At 40.9% G+C, this 22,364-nt stretch overlaps 1 protein-coding gene across 1 annotated transcript in view; it reads right to left on the minus strand.

Moving 5' to 3' along the window:
- The window catches only part of LRRC2 (leucine rich repeat containing 2), a 76,475-nt gene that overhangs the window by 48,529 nt on the left and 5,582 nt on the right, over nt 1–22,364 (minus strand). Inside the window, exons 2-3 of the mRNA XM_032806431.2 lie at nt 19,230–19,375; nt 5,222–5,432 (exon numbers count right to left, since the gene is read on the minus strand). Coding sequence (XP_032662322.1) covers nt 5,222–5,432; nt 19,230–19,354 — 336 coding nt within the window. The 5' untranslated portion in view covers nt 19,355–19,375. The remainder of the gene's footprint in view (nt 1–5,221; nt 5,433–19,229; nt 19,376–22,364) is intronic.

The following is a 22,364-nucleotide window of genomic DNA, read 5'->3' on the forward strand; positions in this document are numbered from 1 at the left end:
ATTGGTATTCTATTGTTTAACTCCGCAATTAAAACTGTTAAAAATTAATTTTTAATTACAATTAATTTTTTTGTGTTAATCACATTAGTTAACTGTTATTAATTGACACCCCTAGTATCAAGATATTCTTTCTGGATGTTTGGTACAGTAATCAGGCCAAATTCAAACCTGATTGCAATAGAGTTGAACCCACTCACACTAACTAATGGATTAAACACTTAAATGGCAAGAAGCCAGTTAAAGTAAATTCATTTAATAATTCAAATAAATATTCATGGCATTGCTTTTTTTGTTTTTTTTACAGCCTTCCCCCATCTGCAATAGCTAAAGCTTTCTCTGAAGAACTTATTTAATTCAGTAGGTACACGTTTGTGGTAAAATCACAAAGAATCTCAGCTAAGAGCTTTATCAACTGGTTATCATTCTCTGCTAGGTAGCTGATTCAGACACATGTTGTTAAGAGTCTAAAAGCACTACAACATTATTTTTTCATCAAGGGTTCACTTGGGAGATTCTCTAAGGGCAGATAAGGATAAACTACATGGAGAGGGAATTGCACTATAAAGGGAGACCTATGAAGAAGCTGCAGAGAGAAGTCATGCGTTGGGAGGACAAATGAGAGAGAGAGACTCCAAAAAATGCAGGGAGAAGGAGGAAAATGAAGAGGGAAAGAGTTAAAATAAAACAGTGGGCCAGATCCTCAGCTGGCATAAATTATTTGTAGTGCAGTATCACCTAGACAACCCGATTGATTGGGGCCCCACTGTGCTAAACACAGTACCAATATATAATAAGAGACACCTCACCTGCTCCAAATAGCATACAATCTAAATAGACAAGATAGATAAACGGTGGGAGGAGAAACAGATGAAGTGATTTACCCACGGTAACATAGCAGATCCTGGGTCAATCTGGGAATAGAACCCAGATCTCCAATTTAGTGTGCCAGTCAGTAGACCACCTTGCTTCACCAGCTAAGGAGCTGAACTATTGTTTTGAATTTTATGGGACTTCTCATGTGCTTAAAGAGATGCATAAATCTTTACGGAAACTGGGCCTCGTTTCCTGATTTCAGGACTAATTATTTTACATCAGTCTACATTAAACAGCATTTGCAATCTGTTGTCCTAAATCCCAAATGATTTTAATCCTTTTGAAACCAGCAGTATTGTTCTTCATTATTTGCTCTGCCTCCTGTTTTATTTGGACAAGTGACTGAGGCAATATCTTTTATTGGACCAACTTCTGTTGGTGAGAGAGACAAGTTTTCAAGCTACACTGAGCTCTTCTTCAGGTTTGGGAAAGGTACTTAGAGTGCCAGAGCCAAATACAAGAATGAATGGATAGTTTAGGATAAGCAGTTAGCACATATTCTAAGGGATCATCCAACGTCTCCCTATTTTAGTTGTATTTCCGAACTAAACTCTCATTTAAAATAATAATAAATGTGGGCAATGATACCGATTAAGCAAGAGGAAAAGGCAAGTGTTACAATCAATTATGAAAAATTGTTTTTAAGAAGTTGGGGGGGATATCCAACAAACTACAACTTACAACCCATCAATTTTTAACAAAATTCAAAGATGAAAACAAAGCTTTAAAATTTATAACTTATTCATCACTTCTCAGACCTGTTTTGGACATACCTAGTTTCTTGCCAACTATAAACAAAACCTTTTGACATTAGTTAAGAAGGGGCATCATTAGGATAACTCAAGGTCTCTCAAGGTCTCGGATAACTCAAGGTCTCTGTAATAACCACTTATCAACTCCAACAGAAATACTCTGTTCCTTTCAAATACAGCTGTTTTCTCCCTAATAATATAGACATAAATAAAGAGCTGTAAAATGCTGAAAATATTATTATTTAATCTCTAAATTATTTAATATTATTTAACATTAAAGGACTCACATCCTCAATCATACAACAGATCCTAGTATGGAATAAGTTCCTCATCAATACCCCGAGGTCTGGAGTAACCATTTTGATTTCTGTATCACTGATACTGCTTGGAAAGCTATTTTTAAATCCACTAAAGTTCTTTCAGTTTCCACAGCTCGTGTGGAAACCCAATATAAAATATGTTATCTGACTGGGATGACTGTTATGTATCAGCTGCATAAACTCTGATGTTATTCTGGCATAGAAGTTTTCTTTCCTATATGGCGAGTACACCGTATAATAGTTAATTCCTGGCTGGACATATTTCCATAATGGACACCTTACTAACCTGGAAGATTCAAATGACACTACTTGGAAAAAGTTTTGTAGACTAATACACTAGATCCACTGTCCCAGCACTTCTCAGTACTTACTGTTTGCTCTCGGGTTAGCTCTAGCTGTGAACTGGAAATCTACACTTCAATCCAAACTGTGATTCCAGACATTAATCTATACATGTTCTTCTACCACCCTCATCAGCGTAATAGCTCAGCACCTTCCAATAGTGCATTACATTATGACTAACATCTGTCATGTATGGTTAAGTCTCTCTTTCATGCTCTCCCCAGGGAGAGAATAGTAGGTGCAATGAAGTACTTAGTTTTATTAGGGTTTGTTGGAGAGTTTTTAACTGTAGATGCTGCTATATGTTTATATCACAGAAGGCAAGGTCAAAGAAGCATGCCTTGCTCTTATAGCAGAAGGTGATAAAGTTTGTGATGGTCCTTCATTTCTGTAGGAATTCCACAGTTTCAAGGTCAATCTACACTGTAGTTGTGCAGCTCTTGCTGCAGTAGTATAGACATGCCCCTAGTTAAATAGCTAGGCAGACAAAAGTTACTTTCTGAGTAGCTTTATGATTTCCCCCCTTTTCTCATAATAGGCACTAGAAAAGGTTATACTGGCACTAGAAAAGGTTCAGAAAAGGGCAACTAAAATGATTAGGGGTTTGGAGAGGGTCCCATATAAGGAAAGATTAAAGAGGGTAGGATTCTTCAGCTTGGAAAAGAGGAGACTAAGAGGGGATATGATAGAGGTATATAAAATCATGAGTGATGTGGAGAAAGTGGATAAGGAAAAGTTATTTACTTATTCCCATAATACAAGAACTAGGGGTCACCAAATGAAATTTAATGGGCAGCTGATTTAAAACAAACAAAAGGAACTTTTTTTACACACAATGCACAGCGAACCTGTTGAACTCCTTGAAAGAGGATGTTATGAAGGCCAAGATTATAACAGGGTTCAAAAAAGTGCTAAATAAGTTCAAGAAGGATAGGCCCATCAATGGCTGTTAGCCAGAGTGGACAGGGATGGNGATGGCAGGAGAGAGATCACTTGATTATTGCCTGTTAGGTTCACTCTCTCTGGGACACCTGGCATTGGCCACTGTTGGTAGACAGAGACTGAGCTAGATGGACCTTTGGTCTGACCTGGTACGGCCGTTCTGATGTTCTAATACACACATAAATAATTATCTCTGATTGTGAAAATAGGACATGCTTCAGAACACTTTTATCTTTCTAGAAACCAACTCCAGTATTAATTGATTGGCATCAGTTGAGGAAATGGACTCCTTATCTCATTTCTAAACTGAAGTATCAAGAAAAGCAATGCCAACTGTTATTTCTATTACTCCATGACTGGTAAGTTCTGCTTATGATTTTGTTTTAAACAAATGCAGAACAAAATTTGTCTCTGAACCATCAAGGAATGCAAGCAAACGTTTGGGTATTTTAAAAGTAATTGACAAGCCAACCTAAGCTGATATGGTTACTGACGTTTCCTTTGCGCTATAGGTGGAACTAGGGAACAATCCCATTGTATTGTGATAGTTTACTATCAAGCTTTCCAGATGACTACATTACACACATAAGTGCAGAATTAATGATCAACTTTGTGACATTGCACTCTATGATTTTATGATTTTATGAAAAATCACGATGATTATATGATGAGTGTGAATATAATGTAACTAAAATATGCTTCATGCAAAAGGTCTCTTGTAAGGTATCATTACAAAGCTTATAATCTACTGAGTGTGGTCATCCTAGTTGTATAAATGTATCACTCATATCTGAAACTAGAAATATGAAATATAACTCTGAGGTCCTATTGAGTTATACAAAGTGTGAGCCATTAATGGTGGTTTGGAATTTTAATGGCTTCCATTAACTAGGACAATTGACTGGAGATGGCTCTGTTTTACGTATGAGTCTTCCTGTATACGTGTGTGCTGGCAAGTTGGAAATGAAGTCTTACAGTGGCATGTGATCATGTCACCTGAAGTGGAATCCATCTTTAACCTGGTGCATCTCCATCAAGAAGGAATGGTGGGAACTCAGAGGGATTCCCGCCTTATGCAAAAGATATATAAGTGGGTGGAACAGAGCAAATGGGACAAAAGATATATAAGTGGGTGGAACATCCCTAGATGTCACCTGAGCAGGAACAAGTGCTGGACCAGGGGAAAGGATTTGCCCAGACTAGGAAGGCATCCAGTCTGTAAAAGAAACTTATTGAAACATCTCTGAGGGTGAGATTTTATCTGTATTCAGTTTTATTACTATAGTAGGCTTAGACTTGCATGTTTTATTTTATTTTGCTTGGTAATTCACTTTGCTCTGTCTGTTATTACTTGAAATCACGTAAATCCTACTTTCTGTATTTAATAAAATCACTTTTTACTAATTATTTAACCCAGAATATGTATTAATACTTGGGGTGGTGGAAACAGCTGTGCATCTCTCTCTATCAGTGTTATAGAGGGTGAACAATTTATAAGTTTACCCTGTATAAGTTTTATACAGGGTAAAATGGGTTTATTTGGGGTTTGGACCCCATTGGGATTTGGGCATCTGAGTGTTAAAGACAGGAACACTTTCTAAGCAGCTTTAAGTTAAATCTGCAGCTTTGGGACATGTGGTTCAGACCCTGGGTCTGTGTTGGAGCAGATTGACGTGTCTGGCTCAGCAAGACAGGGTACCGGAGTCCCAAGCTGGCAGGGAAAACAGGGGCAGAACTAGTCTTGGCACATCAGTTGGCAGCTCCAAAGTGGTTTCTGTGATCCAACCTGTCACAAACATATTTTAAAACTAAACATGTTCTGAACTTATAGCAAGAAAGGAAGGTAATATTATTGTCACTTCTAATGCAGTAGAAAACTACTCATAATGGACTAGAATGTCAGACTTTGGCATAAAATGTTTTGTTAGGGGGAAAAAAATGTGTCATGCTAATCAGTCAAACACTGCAGAAAAAGGCTTAGACTAAGTTTACCGTCCAGTGCTCTCCAGAAAGTTGAAAAATAAACTTGCTTCTTTCTTTGTCTGTTTCATCTGACAAAGTACTCTTCTTACAGAGCTGAGTTTTCTTCTCAGTTTTATCCAAAATCTCCACAGTGGTATCTATGAAACCATTCTTTAGGTATGCAGATTGTGGAATGCCTTTCTTTCTGCACTCTAGTACGAAGTCCCATTCTTGCTTTATCCTGAAATAGTGCAGATGAAGAGTTTCTATGAATTCAAATAACAGAACTCAAAAACTTAAAGTCTTATATTTTAAAAGGAGACTCACTCCAACCTCCGAATTAGTGCACACATTTCACACATGTAAATAACATTTGAATTCACACAAATCAGATGGAAACCCATTTGATTTTTGCACTAAAACAGTCCTGCTTGCACTTGGAAATGCATAGGCATCTTTGTGTAGGCAAATGATTAAAGATGCAAGTTGTGCATGTAAATTTAGAGGCCATTTTTAGAACTCCAGGCCCAAAAGTATTGCTTGGGTTTGTAAGGATGAATAGTAGAATTCAGATGAGTAGGCTCTTCTTTAATCCATATGAGAACAGGATCGGATCCAGAAAATAATGCTTACATATAGGGCCTATCCTATATGAATTTTGCCATTGGATTTCAATAGGAGTAGGCTCACACTAAACAAATAACCAATATATATGTATACAATGGAGAGCCTACATTGGTCCTGGGTTTATGCTCATAATTTTGCAACTGGAAAAATATTTTCTCAACCTTTTTCAGCCATTGGAAATATTTTTTCCCCTGACTTTTTAGATTCAAGTAAAGAGTTTTTACCTAGAAAAGAAAAAAGAAAAAATGTCTAAAACTATGGTGTATACATCATATAAGAGATGAAGTTAGAGGTTAGGTAATATATTTTACCCCTGCTAATTTCAATATCAATGATACTTAGGGCTTGACTACGTGAAAAAGTTGCATCAATATAAATGGGGGTGATTTTATAGAGACACATATTTTGATTTAAGGGTAGCTTATTTTGGTTTGGCTCAAGTCAATTAAGGAACAAGCGTAACTAAACCAAAATAAGCCATTCCTACACCAAAAGAAGAGTATCCACAGAGCCTTTTGCCCCAGTTTAACCATACTGGTTTAAAAGCCAATTTAAATTATACTGATGCAATTTGGTAATGGAGACAAGCCCTTCTATGAACCCAGAAATCACTGGCAAAATAGGGAGCAGGCAGTGGCAAGGAAAGAGTTAATAGAGAGTTCACACAGGAACAAGTAGGAAAAATCTAAAAAAAACTGTTATAATATACGTTGAGAAAAATAGGTCCAAGACACCTACATGCTATTTTCTAAAATTATTCTACCAGTGAGTGCATCTAATTAACTATAAAAGCTTTTTGTTGTTATGAGTGAAAAGGTGGGCAAAACAGAAGCGTGCAGAGAAAAATTAAAAGAAACCCCAGAAGGAAAAAGAGGGAAGAGAAAAAGAAAAACAACAGGATTTGAACCATTAAAAAGGGGAAAACTAAAAAGTACCCAAACCCCTAGAGTTCTCTTCTCTGATGTCTTAGAAATAATCCTAACTTAGATACCACTGTGGTACTGCTCCTTCTTTGTACTCTCCTCCTCCACTTGTCTTCCAGGTATATGCATTCTGTAATGGTTGAATTTTGATTCTGTGGCACAATTCTCACACATCCATGGAATTCCTTGATCATCCACCAAAGAATTAAAAATTTCACTGTGATAATTCAGTGAACTGAAAATTGGCTTTTTTGTGCCTTGCTTGCCCTTTACTCAGCCAGTCCCATAAATGGTTGTTTCATCTCTAGCTGGTTGAATTCAGGAAACCTGAAGTAACTAGAAGAGGTGGGATCATAAAAATCTTCTCCCAACCCAGAAGCAGGCCACTTCCATGCTGACCGTTATTCCCAACCCAGGGAGACTTGAGAGAACACAATAAAACCCACAAAGGGCAAGATTTAGCTCTAAAACCTTTAACTGTGGTAACAACCAAATACAAACATTTAGAGGCAACACTACATTGTTAGTTGAGTAAAATGCAGTTCCTCTGATAATTCAATTATTGATCAATGCAGCAAAAGAGAGACTGAATGCAAAAGAATTATGACAACTACAAACTTGATGACAAATTCATCATAAATATAATCACACAATGGTGTAAGAGGAAAGAAGAAATTTTACATAGCTTTTTAATGTCAGCTTAATGCAATATGATCTTCAGAGCTTTTATAAAATGATCTCACATGGTCATCAGGTTAAGCATCATAGAGAAATACTGCATGCAGATGGAGAGTGAATTATACCAATGAGGCAACAAACGTGTCTGATTTTATCCAGTATGTGTCAGAATAAAGACATGGTCAATTCCAAGGGCAGATGTTCTAATCACTTGCAATCATTGTTTGTACCACTGGAGCCGCGTCACCAACCAAATATGAATCAATACAGCTTTCCTTGCACAGAAAAAGACTTCTATATAGGCTTGGAAGAATTTGATTTTTATCAGTAAACATCGGTTTTCACCATACACACACAAACGGACAAAAAAAATTCATCTATAATAATCTAAATGTACAGATAGGCAAAGTAAGACAAGTACTTCTTGACAACTTCTTAGAGGCTGATTTAAGTATATTTGCTGTGTATATTTTGATGTGATGTTGACAGTTTGTGTTTTAGTAGTTACAAAGCTTTAATTTTTTGAATCGCCATCTTTATTGTCATTAATTACTGACAACTGTGAAAATTTAAATAGGTAAAACCTAAAAAAAAAAAAAGTTTTAAAGTTAACGTTGATATTATCCAACAAAATTAGAAAAAAAATAAATATTAAATTCTGCCAAGCCTACTCATAAATCAATGGCTGGGTCTTTATTCAATCTACTAGTCTAATCTGATGCCAGATAAAAAAATTCAGAGAATTTTCACAGACAAACTGATAAACATCATTAAATGTAATGATACATCTGTCATTTGTATGCTACAGGTAATATCAGACCAAGGTGACAGGGACAACTACGGGTTCATCACTCTGTTCTAGCTAGTCACTGTTCAAGTATGTGATTGCCATTATTTCTTATGGTACCCTTATCAAAATAAACTGTTTTATCTCTGACAATCTCATATAAGGGAAATTATGTATTATCACACTTCTGCTATCAAATGCTATCATGCTAAAACATGATAATGCTAAAACAAAAAAAGCCTCTGTTGTGAGTGAGAAAATTCTATAAAACAGTGCAACAAATTCTTGGGTGGTTGGTGCCAGGGGTGGAGAGAGGGGAGAAGGTTTGTTTTAAGAAAACACTCCACCAGCAACTGTTTCACACTTCCAGTCCTTTTTAAATCTGTTAATATTTCTCTGAGGAAAGTAAGTAGGTTTCCAGTCTAAATGCTTTGTTTTGAAGACTGGCTTTCTTTTAAAGGCCCTGGAAATCCCAGGAACATATTTTCCCCTACAACAAATGCATAAAATGGTGAGGAAATCTTTTATTGGACCAACTTCTTAACTCATCCACCTTGTCTCTCTAATATCCTGGTGTGAGAAAACTGGATTTGACGTAACTTGCAACCATCTTGTGTACATGGCACCATCCCCTGCCTAAATGGAAGCGAGGACACCACGTAGCGAGGACAAATTATTCCTAAGGCAGACAGAACAAAACCAGCTGCACACTGCATTTTTACTGAGTGTGATAGATAAAGTGAAAGAACAGATTCATGAAAAGGGGGAAGAAATATGGGGAACTGACTTTGAAATGTTTTTGCTGAAGCTGCTTTGCTAATAAGAAAAATAATGAATTGTTATTGGCTATTGAGATAAACAGCTACCACTGCTTTGGGTTCTGAAAGCTCTGGGTAACTCTGGGACCAATATAGCAACATGTAAGAAAGTTACAGAGATACAAACCTCATAACCCCTAAAGTTTATTTTTTGTTCTTTTTATTAATTAGTAAAAGTGTTGATGTTATTAAGCTGTGCAATAGCTTGATCCTCATCCTAACCATTAAGTAGCAGAGGGGTAACCGTGTTAGTCCAGATCTGTAAAAAGGGACAAAGAGTCCTGTGGTACCTTTCAGACTAACAGATATATTGGAGCATAAGCTTTCAGGGGTGAATACCCACTTCGTCAGACACATAAGTCTGACGAAGTGGGTATTCACCCAAGAAAGCTTATGCTCCAATATGTCTGTTAGTCTATAAGGTGCCACAGGACTCTTTGTCACATCCTAGCTGCTAGTTAATGTTTCACTTGTTTTAAAGAGATGGCTATCATTCTCATGGTATTTAAGAGATAATTGGGCCACAACTGGGCCCAGTGCAGGTGGCATGTGGTAGGAGTAGAGCATAAAAAGGGGAGTGTTCCTTTTGGGGCATGGAGATCATTCAAGTATGATCTGAGGCCTCAATTCAGCAAAATACTTAAGCATATGCCTAATGTTAAGCACGGAAGTAGTCACACTGGTTTCAATGAGGTTATTTCTGTGTTGATAGCTAGGTATATGAATAAGTACACCTTATTGAAACAGAAGTCACTTTTGCCCTAGAAATCTGTCAATATTGTGATAACCTCACTACAGAGCAAGCGAGTATCAGTTTTCAGTAAGCCCTCAAGGTAGTGTTCTTGAGGTATGGAGTAGGATCAGCAGAGATTGTGACTATTTGTTTAAGAGTTACTGGTTTGGTTATCAGGGCCGGCTCTACCTTTTTTGCCGCCCCAAGCCAAAAAAAAAAAAAAAAAAGGCCAACGAATTGCTGCCCCCTGAACCCTGAATAGCCGGAATGCCGCCCCTCAGAATGTGCCGCCCCAGGCACCTGCTTTCTCAGCTGGTGCCTGGAGCAGGCCCTGTTGGTTATTGCTCATCTTGTCTTCAGTAAGACCTAGCCTAACCCCTTCCCCCTCACCATCCAAAATCCCTTTGTTATATTGATGTGTGAAGATCAAGCAAACTACATTTCTCCCCCTAATGAGGATGGGAAAGTTCTGTGCTGCTGCCATTTTATATTCTCCAGAGATTTCACTTTGGAAGTAATACAAATAATTGATGAGTATAAATAATGTTATTCTTTGAAGAAGTGACCTGTTTGGAAAAGTAGTAGGGTGACTGGATTTAGTATCCAAAAGGATTTCAGAGTCATTAACTGAGAGGATATCATTCATTTTTGAGGGTGAGTGGCTAAAATCCTTTCCCCAGCATAATTTAAGACCTACTCAGTGGCTGGATGAGAGGTCTCAAAGGAAGAAACAAGTGCTTTAGGAAGTGGTGTTATATTTCATTACATGACACTTTTCCCTCAGAATCACTGATAAAAAAAATAGCCTAGCAAAGTACGTGTATTAACTGACATGTCATCTGTCGAGTGAGACTCATCTGAAGACCTAGCCACTTGGGTTAATTAAATGATCCCATGGAATCTTTTGCAAAATTAGAATTGTTAATCTGGGCCAAATTTCAGTTTAAGTAATTCTGGTTAATGAAATTTCCCCCATAATTCCAATTATTCTTTTCTTCCCATCCTAACCTACCACCTTGTTGTACAGGATTGAAGCTGAAGAATATGAGCTGTAATGTAACAGACAGAAAACTATATTTCTGTTAATTATATTATGTATAAAGATCTATATGAGCAAATGCACATGAACAAAAACAAATTATATTGCTAAAATGGTAGCTAACATTGCATAATTACTTCTCTTCTAACCACCAATTTTCTAAGTATTCATAATTTTCCAAAACACTTGATTTGGTCTAAGTGTGGTCAGAAAGTTTCTCAAAAATGGCTGAACCATTTTTTGCTCAGTGAAGGACCAAAAATAAAATACTTTCACTATTGTAAAAATTCTTATAGCTTAAAAAAAATAGCCACAAGCAGTAAAACAACTGCCACAAGCAGTTCAAACAATAAAGTCCAGCAGAGAAATAGAGGAGAGGCTTTGAGTGTTCTAGTGAGAGTTAGTTTTGATCAACAAAGTTATAAGTCTTTGAAAAAAAGTTACAAGCTGCACATCAACTGAATATTGTCTATGCTTTTTTCATACATTCAGAAAGAGTCCAACTCATGGTTACCTTAGCTACACACTGAAAAAGTAAGTGAAGATAAGAAATGTGTGAGACAGTTCTGCAAGCTCTGCCTTATTCACATCATGTTTTGTTGGTGGGCTGGGAATGAACCAAAAGTATTTACTGAGCCACTTCTTGGGGAGAAACTTGGGTGGCTAGACTGGACATTTCCACATTTTTCAGAGCTTAATGGTGCAGTTTTAGCTTTGTATTAACAGTGTGTTTGTGTTTTAATTGTAGATTATAGTGTTTTTATAAATTATTTTATAATTTAAGCCATGATCTGGAAAATTTACCATGAGGTTTTCTGGTAGGTTTTGGGATCTTGAATAAAATAATCATTTACTCCTGGCCAGTGTTTTAAGAGACAGAAAGGCAAAACACTAAGCTACCTGCTGGCCTGTACAAGTGCCCCACTATTTAGCAATACACCAGCTTTTCTGAGTTTATCTAATCCATCTCCATTTCCGAAAAACACCTCACATACTTCTATCTCCCCAAGTGCATTGAAATACTAAGACACAACTTTCACGTGCTTTGGGAAGCATAGAGAACCTCCCTGCTTATGTAGAAAGTCGGTTTCTTTTCAATCCATTAAGTTCCTCTCCAAAATAAAAACAAGTCTGCAGAAAAAGCTTTGTCCTAGCAGAAGCTGTCCCCCACCAGGGGTACAATCAACTTCTACCCAAACAAACAAAGCCTTTCCCGGTGTGAGACATAAAATATAGAACAGCAACAACAGCAAAGTTTTTCTTTCACTAGGAGCATAATAAATATCATTCCCTCTATAGCACTTATTCAACACACTCTACTTCCTACTAGAACTGGGTTCGTTCCACAACCTACCCCTGCTTGTTTGCTTGTCCCTTTCATACCCTACGCTTGGTCCTGATTGTTTATGCAGCCCAGCTCCATTGGCTCCACTCTTTAATCCTTTTCTTTCTAATTTCACAACTCTGAAGAGCCAACAGGGAAACAGATGGTTGACTTGACTGCCCAAGTGGACCCAGGGCCCAGCAATCCAGCGCCTCTCATCATAGGACCCAGACAGGCAACACACCCAGTCACAATTTCTCACATCATCATACTTCAGAGTTAGGTTTTGCTGACAAGCTGTTAACACTTTAGAGTGGAACTCTCAGTAAGAGATTCATAATCTTTGTCACTTTTAACATAAATACAGTTAAAAAATGTATGGAATTCCTTTATCAAAATCCATGTTTGCATAGATAAGTTTTCCTCTTTGTAAAATCTTGTGTCTCAGAGGATTACAAATAAAGGAGAATCTTACATTTTTCACAGTGAGACTGTTTTAGAACTTTTAAGAGCTAAATTCTGCTTTCTCTACTTCAGCAAAACTCACTGGGAGTTTCTTTCAACTAAGGCTTAGAATATGGCTAAATAATAGCAAATCCCTTTAAACTCAGAGCTTTGTCCATATGGAGACTTAGTTTGTGGCAAGCCAGGGTGTAAATCTATAGCGCACTACTTTGTCACACACCAAATTACCATGTGGACCCAGCTACTGTACAATACAAGGTCCCTTTGGACCTACTGCTGTTTGAAACAGCCTTCTCTTTGAATCCCTACTTCTAACTGATCACTGTGGGCCAGATTCTGACACCCTTCTCACTCTGAGTATGCATTGAGTACTTCTGTTGATTTCAGTGGAAATACTTGAGCAGTAAGGAACTACTCAATGTGAAGAAGGACATCAGAATCTGGTCCTACATGTGACTCCCTAAAACAGTGAGGTTTTTCCCCCTTCCTTACCAGGAGACAGTGGCTCCTGTTAGGAATTTAATCCCAGGTACATTCTTTATCTGTAGATGAGGGATACTTGGAAAGGTGCAAAATATTTTCTTGCCTTTCAAAGCATCAAAACAAATCAAAGGAATCACTTCCAATCTGATCTTTATAATCTGGAGCCCCAGTGATCAGTACAAACTAGGTGCATGGGCTCCTGCTCTTTCCATGTGGGAAGTGGCTTTCGGGAAAGTCATATGCATGTTTTGATTGATAACAAGCAGCAAAATCTAAAGCTGAATTTCTGTCTCTTTTTTTTTAAGTGGTTAGCAATCATAGTCTCTTTAGTGGGCAGGTTTTATGGATGGTTTCTCAGATATTATGTGAACATATATACAATATAAGTAGGGACAGATTGTGTGCTACCCTTGCTCACCTGCACAGGGGTGAAGGACCACGCAAGAAACCTGGCCAGTGTTAACACACAAGAAACCTGGCCAAAGTCAAGTCCACTCCCTGTGCTCTGTGGCTAGCAGGGACTACTTGCTCTTGATCTCTGCATGGAGGTAGGTGACCAAAAGATGGTGAGGAGGGGTGGGAAGGAGGCGGGGTCATGTATTAATAATTCCTGCCCCCATACACACACAACACTGGCCCACTGAGTTGGGGGAACTCTATACCAGGCTAATCACTGATACTAAATCCTTACACCCATAACCCATGCAGGGAGCAGTACTGGAGAAATAATGTCTGTCTAAGCCAAAATCTCACTAACACTTCTCTGGGATGGTGCAGTCCACAGCACACCCTACTCAAGGGTTGTGGCTACATGTCACAGAGTAGACTATACAGTACATGAATATTTATGGGTCCCAAATCCTACTCCCAGTATAGTAGGAGACCACTTCAGGTATAATACTAGCTGTGTTAGCCTGTTTCAGCAAAAACAATGAGGAGTCTTAAGGCGCCACAAGACTCTGGTTGTTTTTACTCCAGGAGAGATTGTAAAAATGGCACTTTCTTACTCAGCAGATCAACTTTCTGTCTGAATTCAGTCAGTGCTCTTTTCTTTTCAGGCAAAACTGTTACTTTGGGGGAAAGTATAACACACTAACTGTGAATGGCTTGCCAATTACAGAACCAGTTTCTCCTCCCTTGGTTTTCACACCTCTACTGCTAGAACAGGGCCCCATCCTCCCTGATTGAACTAACCTCGTTATCTCTAGCTTGCTTGCTAGCATATATATACCTGCCCCTGGAAATTTCCACTACCTGCGTCTGACGAAGTGGGTATTCACCCACGAAAGCTCACGCTCCAAAACGTCTGTTAGTCTATAAGGTGCCACAGGATTCTCTGCTGCTTTTACACTAAGTGTCGTGTATTAAAACAAACTAAAAGCAGAGAAAAAAAACTTTTGGATTAATAGCCCTCAGAAGGTAATTCCCTACCAACTGCAGAGAGCAGTTTCTTCCCACCTCACCTGCTCCTGCTTTAAAAACCATCAAGCTTTGAGGAGCTCCTGCTGGGATAATGAGCCTTTGCAGCATCCACTAATGCAGGATGATGCATTAAGGTTAGAATTTTTGAAAGGGTGCCACCAACAGTTGTGGCTACTGAGAATTTGAAAGCTGAACTGAGTGCTCTTTTGACAATCTGGCCCAGGAGACACAATAGGCAACAGTAGCTGATATATGTGTTTTTAAGCACACACATCTCTTGGAAATTCTGTCATGTGACAAGAGGGTTTTTCCTCTAATTGTGAGTTTTGTATTAATTGCCATTTTCTTTGTGACTTTGGCCACATTGTTTTAACTTGGGGGCGGGCAAACTTTTTGGCCTGAGGACCGCATCGGATTTCGTAAATTGTATGGAGGGCCAGTTAGGGGTGGGGGTCGTGGTCTGGCCCCCACCTCCTATCTGCGCCCCCTCCAGACTCCTGCCCCATCCTACTCCTCCCGTTCCCTGATGACCCCTCTGGGAACCCTGCCCATCCACACACCCCTCTCCCTGTCCCCTGACTGCCCCTGGACCCCCACCACCCCATCCTCTCATTCCTGATGGCCCCCCTGGGGCCCCTACCCCGTCCAACAACCCCTTCTCCCTGTCCCCTGACTGCACCTGGAACCACTGCCCCGACTGCCCCCTGCTGCCCCATCCAACCCCCTCTCCTTCCTGACTGCCCCCTCGAACCTCTGCCCCCATTCAACCCCCTGTTTCCCCCCCTGACCACCATCCACACTCCCGCCCCTGACCACCACCCCAAACTCCTCTGCCCTCTGTCCAGCCCCCACTGCTCCCTGCCCCTTACTGCACTGCCTGGAGTACTGCTGGCTGGTGATGCTACAGTTGTGCTGCCTGGCTGGAGCTGGGCCACGCTGCCGCCACCACCACTGTCACCACGCAGCACAGAGTCCAAGTCAGGTCGGCTCTGCAGCTGAGTTGCCCCAGGAGCTCACAACCCCTCTGCTCAGAGCATTGCGAGCTGAGGCTGCAGAGGACAGGGGGCACCAAGGGAGGGACTTGGGGCTAGCCTCCCGTGCCAGGAGCTTGGGGGCTGGGCACGATGGTCCAGTGGCCTGATGTGGCCCATGGGCCGTAGTTTGCCCACCCCTGTTTTAATCCACCCCTGCTGGATCCTGCACCACTGGAATTAATGGGAGTTTTGAAATTAATTTCAACTGGTACAATATCAATCCATAATAACACAGGCTTAGATTCTGAAATACTTACACTGAGTAATATCTTATTCCTGGCGTACTCCCTTTGAAATCAATGGGATTATATGGAAAGCGTGCTGCTTCTTAGCATAAATTAAGAGCATCGGAATCTGGCCTAGTGTTGTGGGACAAAGTATTGTATACATTTCAGGCTTTAAAAAATTTCCCTTGTGGCTATAGAAAGTTCAAATGCTATATATTGCTGTATTCTCTACCAAATCCTTGGCCTACCCTCTTTGGTACAGAAAATATAATGAAGGATTTTGGAACCTCATTAATGAATGCAGTAAGACTGGGCAGAACAGATCACCAATCCCTGTTAATTTAGTAGAAGAGATGGGTAATGAGAAGCACAGATGTCAGCTACGGCGAGAGTGTTGTCTTCATGGAAAACATGACTCACAGGACAGCTCTGGGTCTTGCCCTAGTCCACTGGCAAAAAGTGAGGTAGCTAAAATTAGCTGCATTGCAGCAGAAAAAACTACTCCTCACCATATTAAGGAGCCCTCTTTTTTTCTCTCTGTTGAATTTCCCTGATGTATGTCAGTTGTGGTTTGCTTTTGTAGTAGCCAACACAAATAGGAAACAAAATGGTCTGTGGTTTGGAACGTTTAGAAAACTTACACTCTGTACAAATGAGTCAGAGAGAGAAAAGCAGAGAGATGGAGAGGTGCACAAATTAGAGGCCAGACTGCAGCCAGCCACTACATCGGTGCCCAAAGGGTGCACGGACTTTTCCTGCCTTTTTCCCCTTTGCAGGGGCCAGCAATAGTCTGGCTGGAAAGAGCAGGCCCTGGTTCCTCCTAACAACTTTGTGGGCACTAGTTACCTGAAAGGGGGCAAGAAGGTAAAGGTGAGGCCACTAGCCTGTCTCTCATCCCCTGAGCAGTCAGAGAAGCTGTTTGGCACAGAAAAAGCAGCACTTTCCACCCTCTTCAAGCAGCTTAACTGTCTTGGGGTTTTATACTGCAACCCATCATGAGAGTATCTGAGTCCACACTATGTAAAATCAATAGCAATGAATAAATCCCTGTGGGACTTCATACACTCTTTGGCACTGTCTCCTTTTTGGGGTAAAAGCTCTGCTTAGGGTATGTTGTTTTGTCTTTGGTAGTGATTTAGTGACAGCAGAGGGTGTCAGTGTGTCATTGTTATATTGGAAAAGCTTTTTTCAAAGAAGAAGATTTTACAGCATTTCCAAAAGATTCTGGATTTGCCTGATATCCTCTGGAAGTTTGCTCCATAGCCAGATCCCCTCGACAAGAGTGCTTTTGGTTATGTGCCTTGTCCTGGGCTTTTAAACAGTGATAGTAGCTACTATCAGGCTGAGTTGCACCAGAGAACCCAGGAGTAACTCCTGCTGGGTCAACCAGATTTCAGTCTAGGGATTTATGCTGTCCCTCCACCAAAGGCACCATTCAGTCCTAGACACTTTTCAGCAAAGAGATTCTTTTCTTTTCTTTTCTTTTTTATCTTCTCTGAGCAAAAAATAAGGTATCAGTCAAGTCCTGTAACTCCTGCATAGGTGTCGACTTTCTACATTCCTGAAGGGTGCTCGACACCTGTATTGCCCCAGGCCTGCCCCCCACTCCAGCCCTGGAGCATTCACATAGTCAGCACCTAGGCCTACACTATCTTCCTGGTATAATATTCCAGTTACTCTAATGGAGATGATCACAAAGAAACTGAAATATCACTTAAACAAATCATTAATAAACTATAATAAAGCAACCAGTATGAATAGTAGGGGTGAACAGTACTGTATTCAAGCCTTTGGTTTTGCATTTAGATTGGGACAATAGAAGGCTCCTTTGATAGTTCTTTTGTTCTAGTCCCCCTTTTCTCCTTTATGGTATTCAACAACACTGTACCTGCATGTATATTTCTTCCTTTTTGTTTCTGCTCAAACACAACAAAACATTTCTTACTATTGAATTTCACAAGTATATTTTCATATGTGTTTCACAATAAATGCAGTACCTTAATATTGCACTTTTCATGAACAAGAATAGAAGAAGGGGGAAGCACGTCTGTATTTTTTAATTAACTCTATACAATGAACTAGCAAAATATCCTGTAGTGAGGCGGTGTGGTTCCCCTCCTCCACAGGGAGGGTTGAGCCCCGTCAATCATCCCCCAGGGCGGAACCGCTGGGCGGAAGTCCCGCCCCTCAGAGGGTCAGGCGGCGACCCGGAAGGATAAAAGCCGGGCCTCAGCCTTCAGTCAGGCCCCAGCCGCCGCCGGGAGCAGACCTGCCCTGCCGGTCGTCATCACTGGGGAGCTGCTGAGATGCCGAGCCGGTACAGGAGTGCCGAGCTTACCCCCAGCCGCCCGCTTTGATGAGGAGCTGGCCAAGCTAACCCGTAGCCGCTATGACGAAGTGCCAAGAGCTACCCCGCCTTGCTACGGCCTGTACGGAGCCTGCACCAGACCTGGGCGCCCCTCACCGGAGGTATTCCTGGAGCTACCACCAGCCTGCAGGGAGAACGCCATGCTGCTGGGCGACCCTGTGGACCAGGTAGAAAGCGAGGGGAAACTGGAGTAGGCCGGGGGCGCTGACTACAGTCCAGGCTGGCAGAGGCCCCGGCCTATGGCCGTGGTGTTTGTGTTTCGGTCAGGATCCCTGATCACTCTGTCAGTGTGTTTCGGTCCGGATCCCCACTGACTGCCACTAGCGGCGACAGCCGCTAATAGGGCCCCTGGCTGGAACGCAGAGGAGTGGATGGGCCTGTGTTCCCCCTGCCACCCGTAACCGGGTGGCAGAACCCCCTTCACCCTGACCTAAGGAGACCATTGTGGCTGCCACTGCTCTGCCCTGATCCACAAGGGCTAGAGCCTCTTGTACTGTGTTTGGTGTCCTGCCCGACCCAAGGGCTGGGCCCCTATAGACTCTGCCACTGCTCGGCCCTGCTCCACGCGGGCTAGAGCTTCTTGTACTGGGCTTGGTGGCCCGCCGAACCAAGGGCTGGGCCCCCTCTAACTTCGCCACTGCTCAGCCCTGCCCCAAAGGGCCAGAGCCTTTAGAAACTGTAACCGTGTTTGTTGGTGCCCTCCTGCATCAAAGGCTGGGCCCCGCTGACTTTACCGGTGCTTAGTCCTCTCCATAGAGACCGAACGTCCCAGACGGTGGGCCGCGGGGACCCTCGGAGGACAGAACGAAGCCGGTGTGGCTCCCCCCCTCCACAGGGAGGCTTGAGCCCCGGCAACCCTCGTCACATATCCCATCAGTAAATTGCAGTCTACATACAAAGTGCAGTGACTAATAAGACATGGCAATATACATATAATCTGTGCTGTATTTCTGTTAGTCATTTGAGGGGAGGTTGGATTTGCTGATGCAACTTTCTAACCAACTAAATTAAATTGGATTCCTAGCATTATTTGACTATCCTTTGTATGTAATGAAATTAACAAATATGTTAATAAATTCAGTTAAACAGAAGAATAGTAGGTTGGCTTACTTCTCTAATGAGCTTTGTGCTAATCTTTCCTTCTCCTTCTTTCGAATTTCTTTATACTTCTTGACTTGAGTTTCCCAGAAGCCTCTTATGACAGAAATGTCAAATATTATCACCCGATGTCCCATGTTACTGACATTAAGCTTTTCCTGTAAAAAATAAGTGTATCATTAAGATGTCATAAAAAGGGAAGAAAACAATTAATACAAATATTTAGTGTTCTGGTCCAGTTCTTTACAGCTTTCTTGGGGGAAAATGAACAAAGAAATATTAATTTGATTAAATATCATCCAAAAAATTTTTTTTCTTTAATGATGCAATTAACAATAATAGTAATAATAACAGTTTATAAAGTTCCTGTAAATCCCAAGTGATCCTAAAGTGTTTACCAAATTTAGGCCATCATTCTACTGACCTTTCTTCATGCTACCAATCCTTATTCCAATCAATGGAACTACTTGCACAAGTAAGTGTTCATCATGTGATTAAAGGCTGCAGGATCAGTCCCATCAGAGACAGAAGTCACGTCATCTACTCCTGAAATGCAATCACCAATTTGTGAAAGGTGGCAGTTGTTTAGTAAAACATAGCAATAGGACTTGCATTCAGCCAGGTACTTCACATGCCTTGTCATAAACAGATAGTTAAGAGTTAATGTCTCTTACCTGTAAAGGCTTAAGAAGCTCAGTAAACCTGGCTGACACCTGACCAGAGGACCAATCCGGGGACAAGATACTTTCAAATCTTGGTGGAGGGAAGTCTTTGTTTGTGCTGTTTGTTTCGTTTGTTGTTTGCTCTTGGGGCTAAGAGGGACCAGATGTGCACCCCAGGTCTCCCCAATCTTTCTGAAACAGTCTCTCATATTCAAAATAGTAAGTACTAGCTAGAAAAGGCGGATTAGTCTTATGTTTGTTTTCTTAACTTGCAAACGTGTATTTTGCTGGAAGGAGTTTTACCTCTGTTTGCTGTAAGTTGGAATATCAGGCTAGGGGGGAGGGAGTCCCTCTAGGCTATATAAATCTGACTACCCTGTAAACATTTTCCACCCTAATTTTACAGAGATAATTTTTACTTTTTTCTTTTTTTAATTAAAGCTTTATTTTTTCAGAATCTGATTTTTTTCCCCTTGTTTAAGACCCAAGGGGATTGGGTCTGAACTCACCAGGGATTGGTGGGGAGAAAAGGAGGGAGGGGAAGGTTGATTCCTCTCTGTTTTAAGATCCAAGGAGTTTGGATCAGTGGAGCCTCTCAGGGTAGCCCACGGAGGGGAAAGTCTGGGAGGGGGAAAGGAGGGGGGAAGGTTAATTCCTCTCTGTTTTAAGATCCAAGGAGTTTGGATCAGTGTAGCCTCTCAGGGTAACCCAGGGAGGGGAAAGTCTGGGAGGGGGAAAGGAGGGGGGATGGTTTATTTCTCCTTGTTTTAAGACCCAAGGGGTTTGGGTCTTGGGTTCCCCAGGGAAGGTTTTGGGGGAACAGAAAGTGTGCCAAACACTATATTTTTGGCTGGTGGCAGCGCTATCAGATCTAAGCTAGGAATTAAGCTTAGAAGTGTCCATGCAGGTCCCCACTTTTGGACACTAAAGTTCAAACTGGGGGAGAAATACCTTGACATGCCTACTTTTAAGTAAGCAATTGAGTACAGTTCTGAATTGGAGCCTAAGCCAGGAAGTGAAGTATGCTGTGTCCAGCCAAAACTGCAGAGAGAAATTAGATACAGGGCTATTACCTGCAGCCTGCTCCTGCTCTTAGGGCTTGTCTACACTACACAGCTTTTAGCGACAAGGCTGTGTCAACACGGCCTTGTCACTAAAAGTCAGCATGTGTGAATGCTCTCTGTCAGTATTTTGTCAGCACTTTGGCCGACAAAATACTTCCAGTCCCATGAGCGGTATTCACTTTGCCGGCAGGAGAACATTCCTGCTGATAAAACCGCATTCACACTGCTACTCACGTTGGCAAAAGTTTTGTCTTTCGCGGGGGGGCTTTTTCGTCGACAATGTCACAGTGCAGACACGCCCTTAGTGAAGTCAATGGCTAAATTCCCATTGCTTTCAATAGGAGCAGTGCAGGAACTATTCTCTCTTGCTCAGAGTCATTGCTGAAGATGTAATCATCTCAACTCGAATTTTTTATCATGAGATGTAGCTAATCTATCTATAGAGGGCTTTTGTTATGCCTACTTGTTCATAAAATGGTTCACAGAGCCAACATGAGGAAATCTTATAAAACAGAACTCTGAAAGCCTTTTAAAAATAATTGCTTCCACCAAAATAAAAACTGCTGTTTCTTCTTTTTTTAACTTCACTTGAGATTTCATTAGATGCCACTTTTATTACATTGTTCATTAGTAAAACACACAAAGGCCTTGAGCTGTCAAGCTACTGTTGAACAAATAGTCTGTCCCTTACCTTAGTGTGTATTTTCAAGGTTTCAGCTATTACTTTTTCCAAGTTGTTACTCTAATCACTGTTTCCAGGCCTCCTATCCTTCCACCGGGGTCACTTACAGTCTGGCCTTGAGTCAAAACACTTGGGGCAGGGGAAGGCGGGGAGAAATGGTAGCCAAATCTCTATTTTTTTCTTTTATTCTACCTTTTCTTGCTGATCTTTTTTTCTTAACCTACAAAATATCTCCATACAGGAGGGCATATTAAGAAATACAAAAATGCATTGTTTATCAACAAAGCACTCCAGTCTCCCCTAACCAGACCCTTGGGGTGACTTAGGCAAATGCAGACTGATAAGAACAGTAAAGTTAGATCCTATTTGTTATATCTGTAAGAAAGATCCTAAGTATTATCATGAAGATACAGTGCCTCTGAATTTGGGCATAGGGATAGGTCACGTATTTTGCTATACTAGTGTCTTTTGTATCTTTGGATGACTGCAGGAACTTTACCTTTCCTGCTTGTAAAGAAGCTTCTGTTTGTTTATATCTGAGTGTTAACAATGAAGCAACAAATAGCTCCCAGTATCTCTTCAACCTACTGCTGACAACAGCAGAATCAAAACCCCATGAATAGCAATGTCATGAGAACACTGACCTTGCTTCTCTATGGAAAACTTTGTCTATAATCAGATGTGTGGTACAAACACCAAGGTCATGTCTACACTAGCGAGCTTACAGTGGCACAGCTGT

This window comes from Chelonoidis abingdonii, chromosome 6, assembly GCF_003597395.2.
Source record: "Chelonoidis abingdonii isolate Lonesome George chromosome 6, CheloAbing_2.0, whole genome shotgun sequence".
Taxonomy (NCBI): domain Eukaryota; kingdom Metazoa; phylum Chordata; order Testudines; family Testudinidae; genus Chelonoidis; species Chelonoidis abingdonii.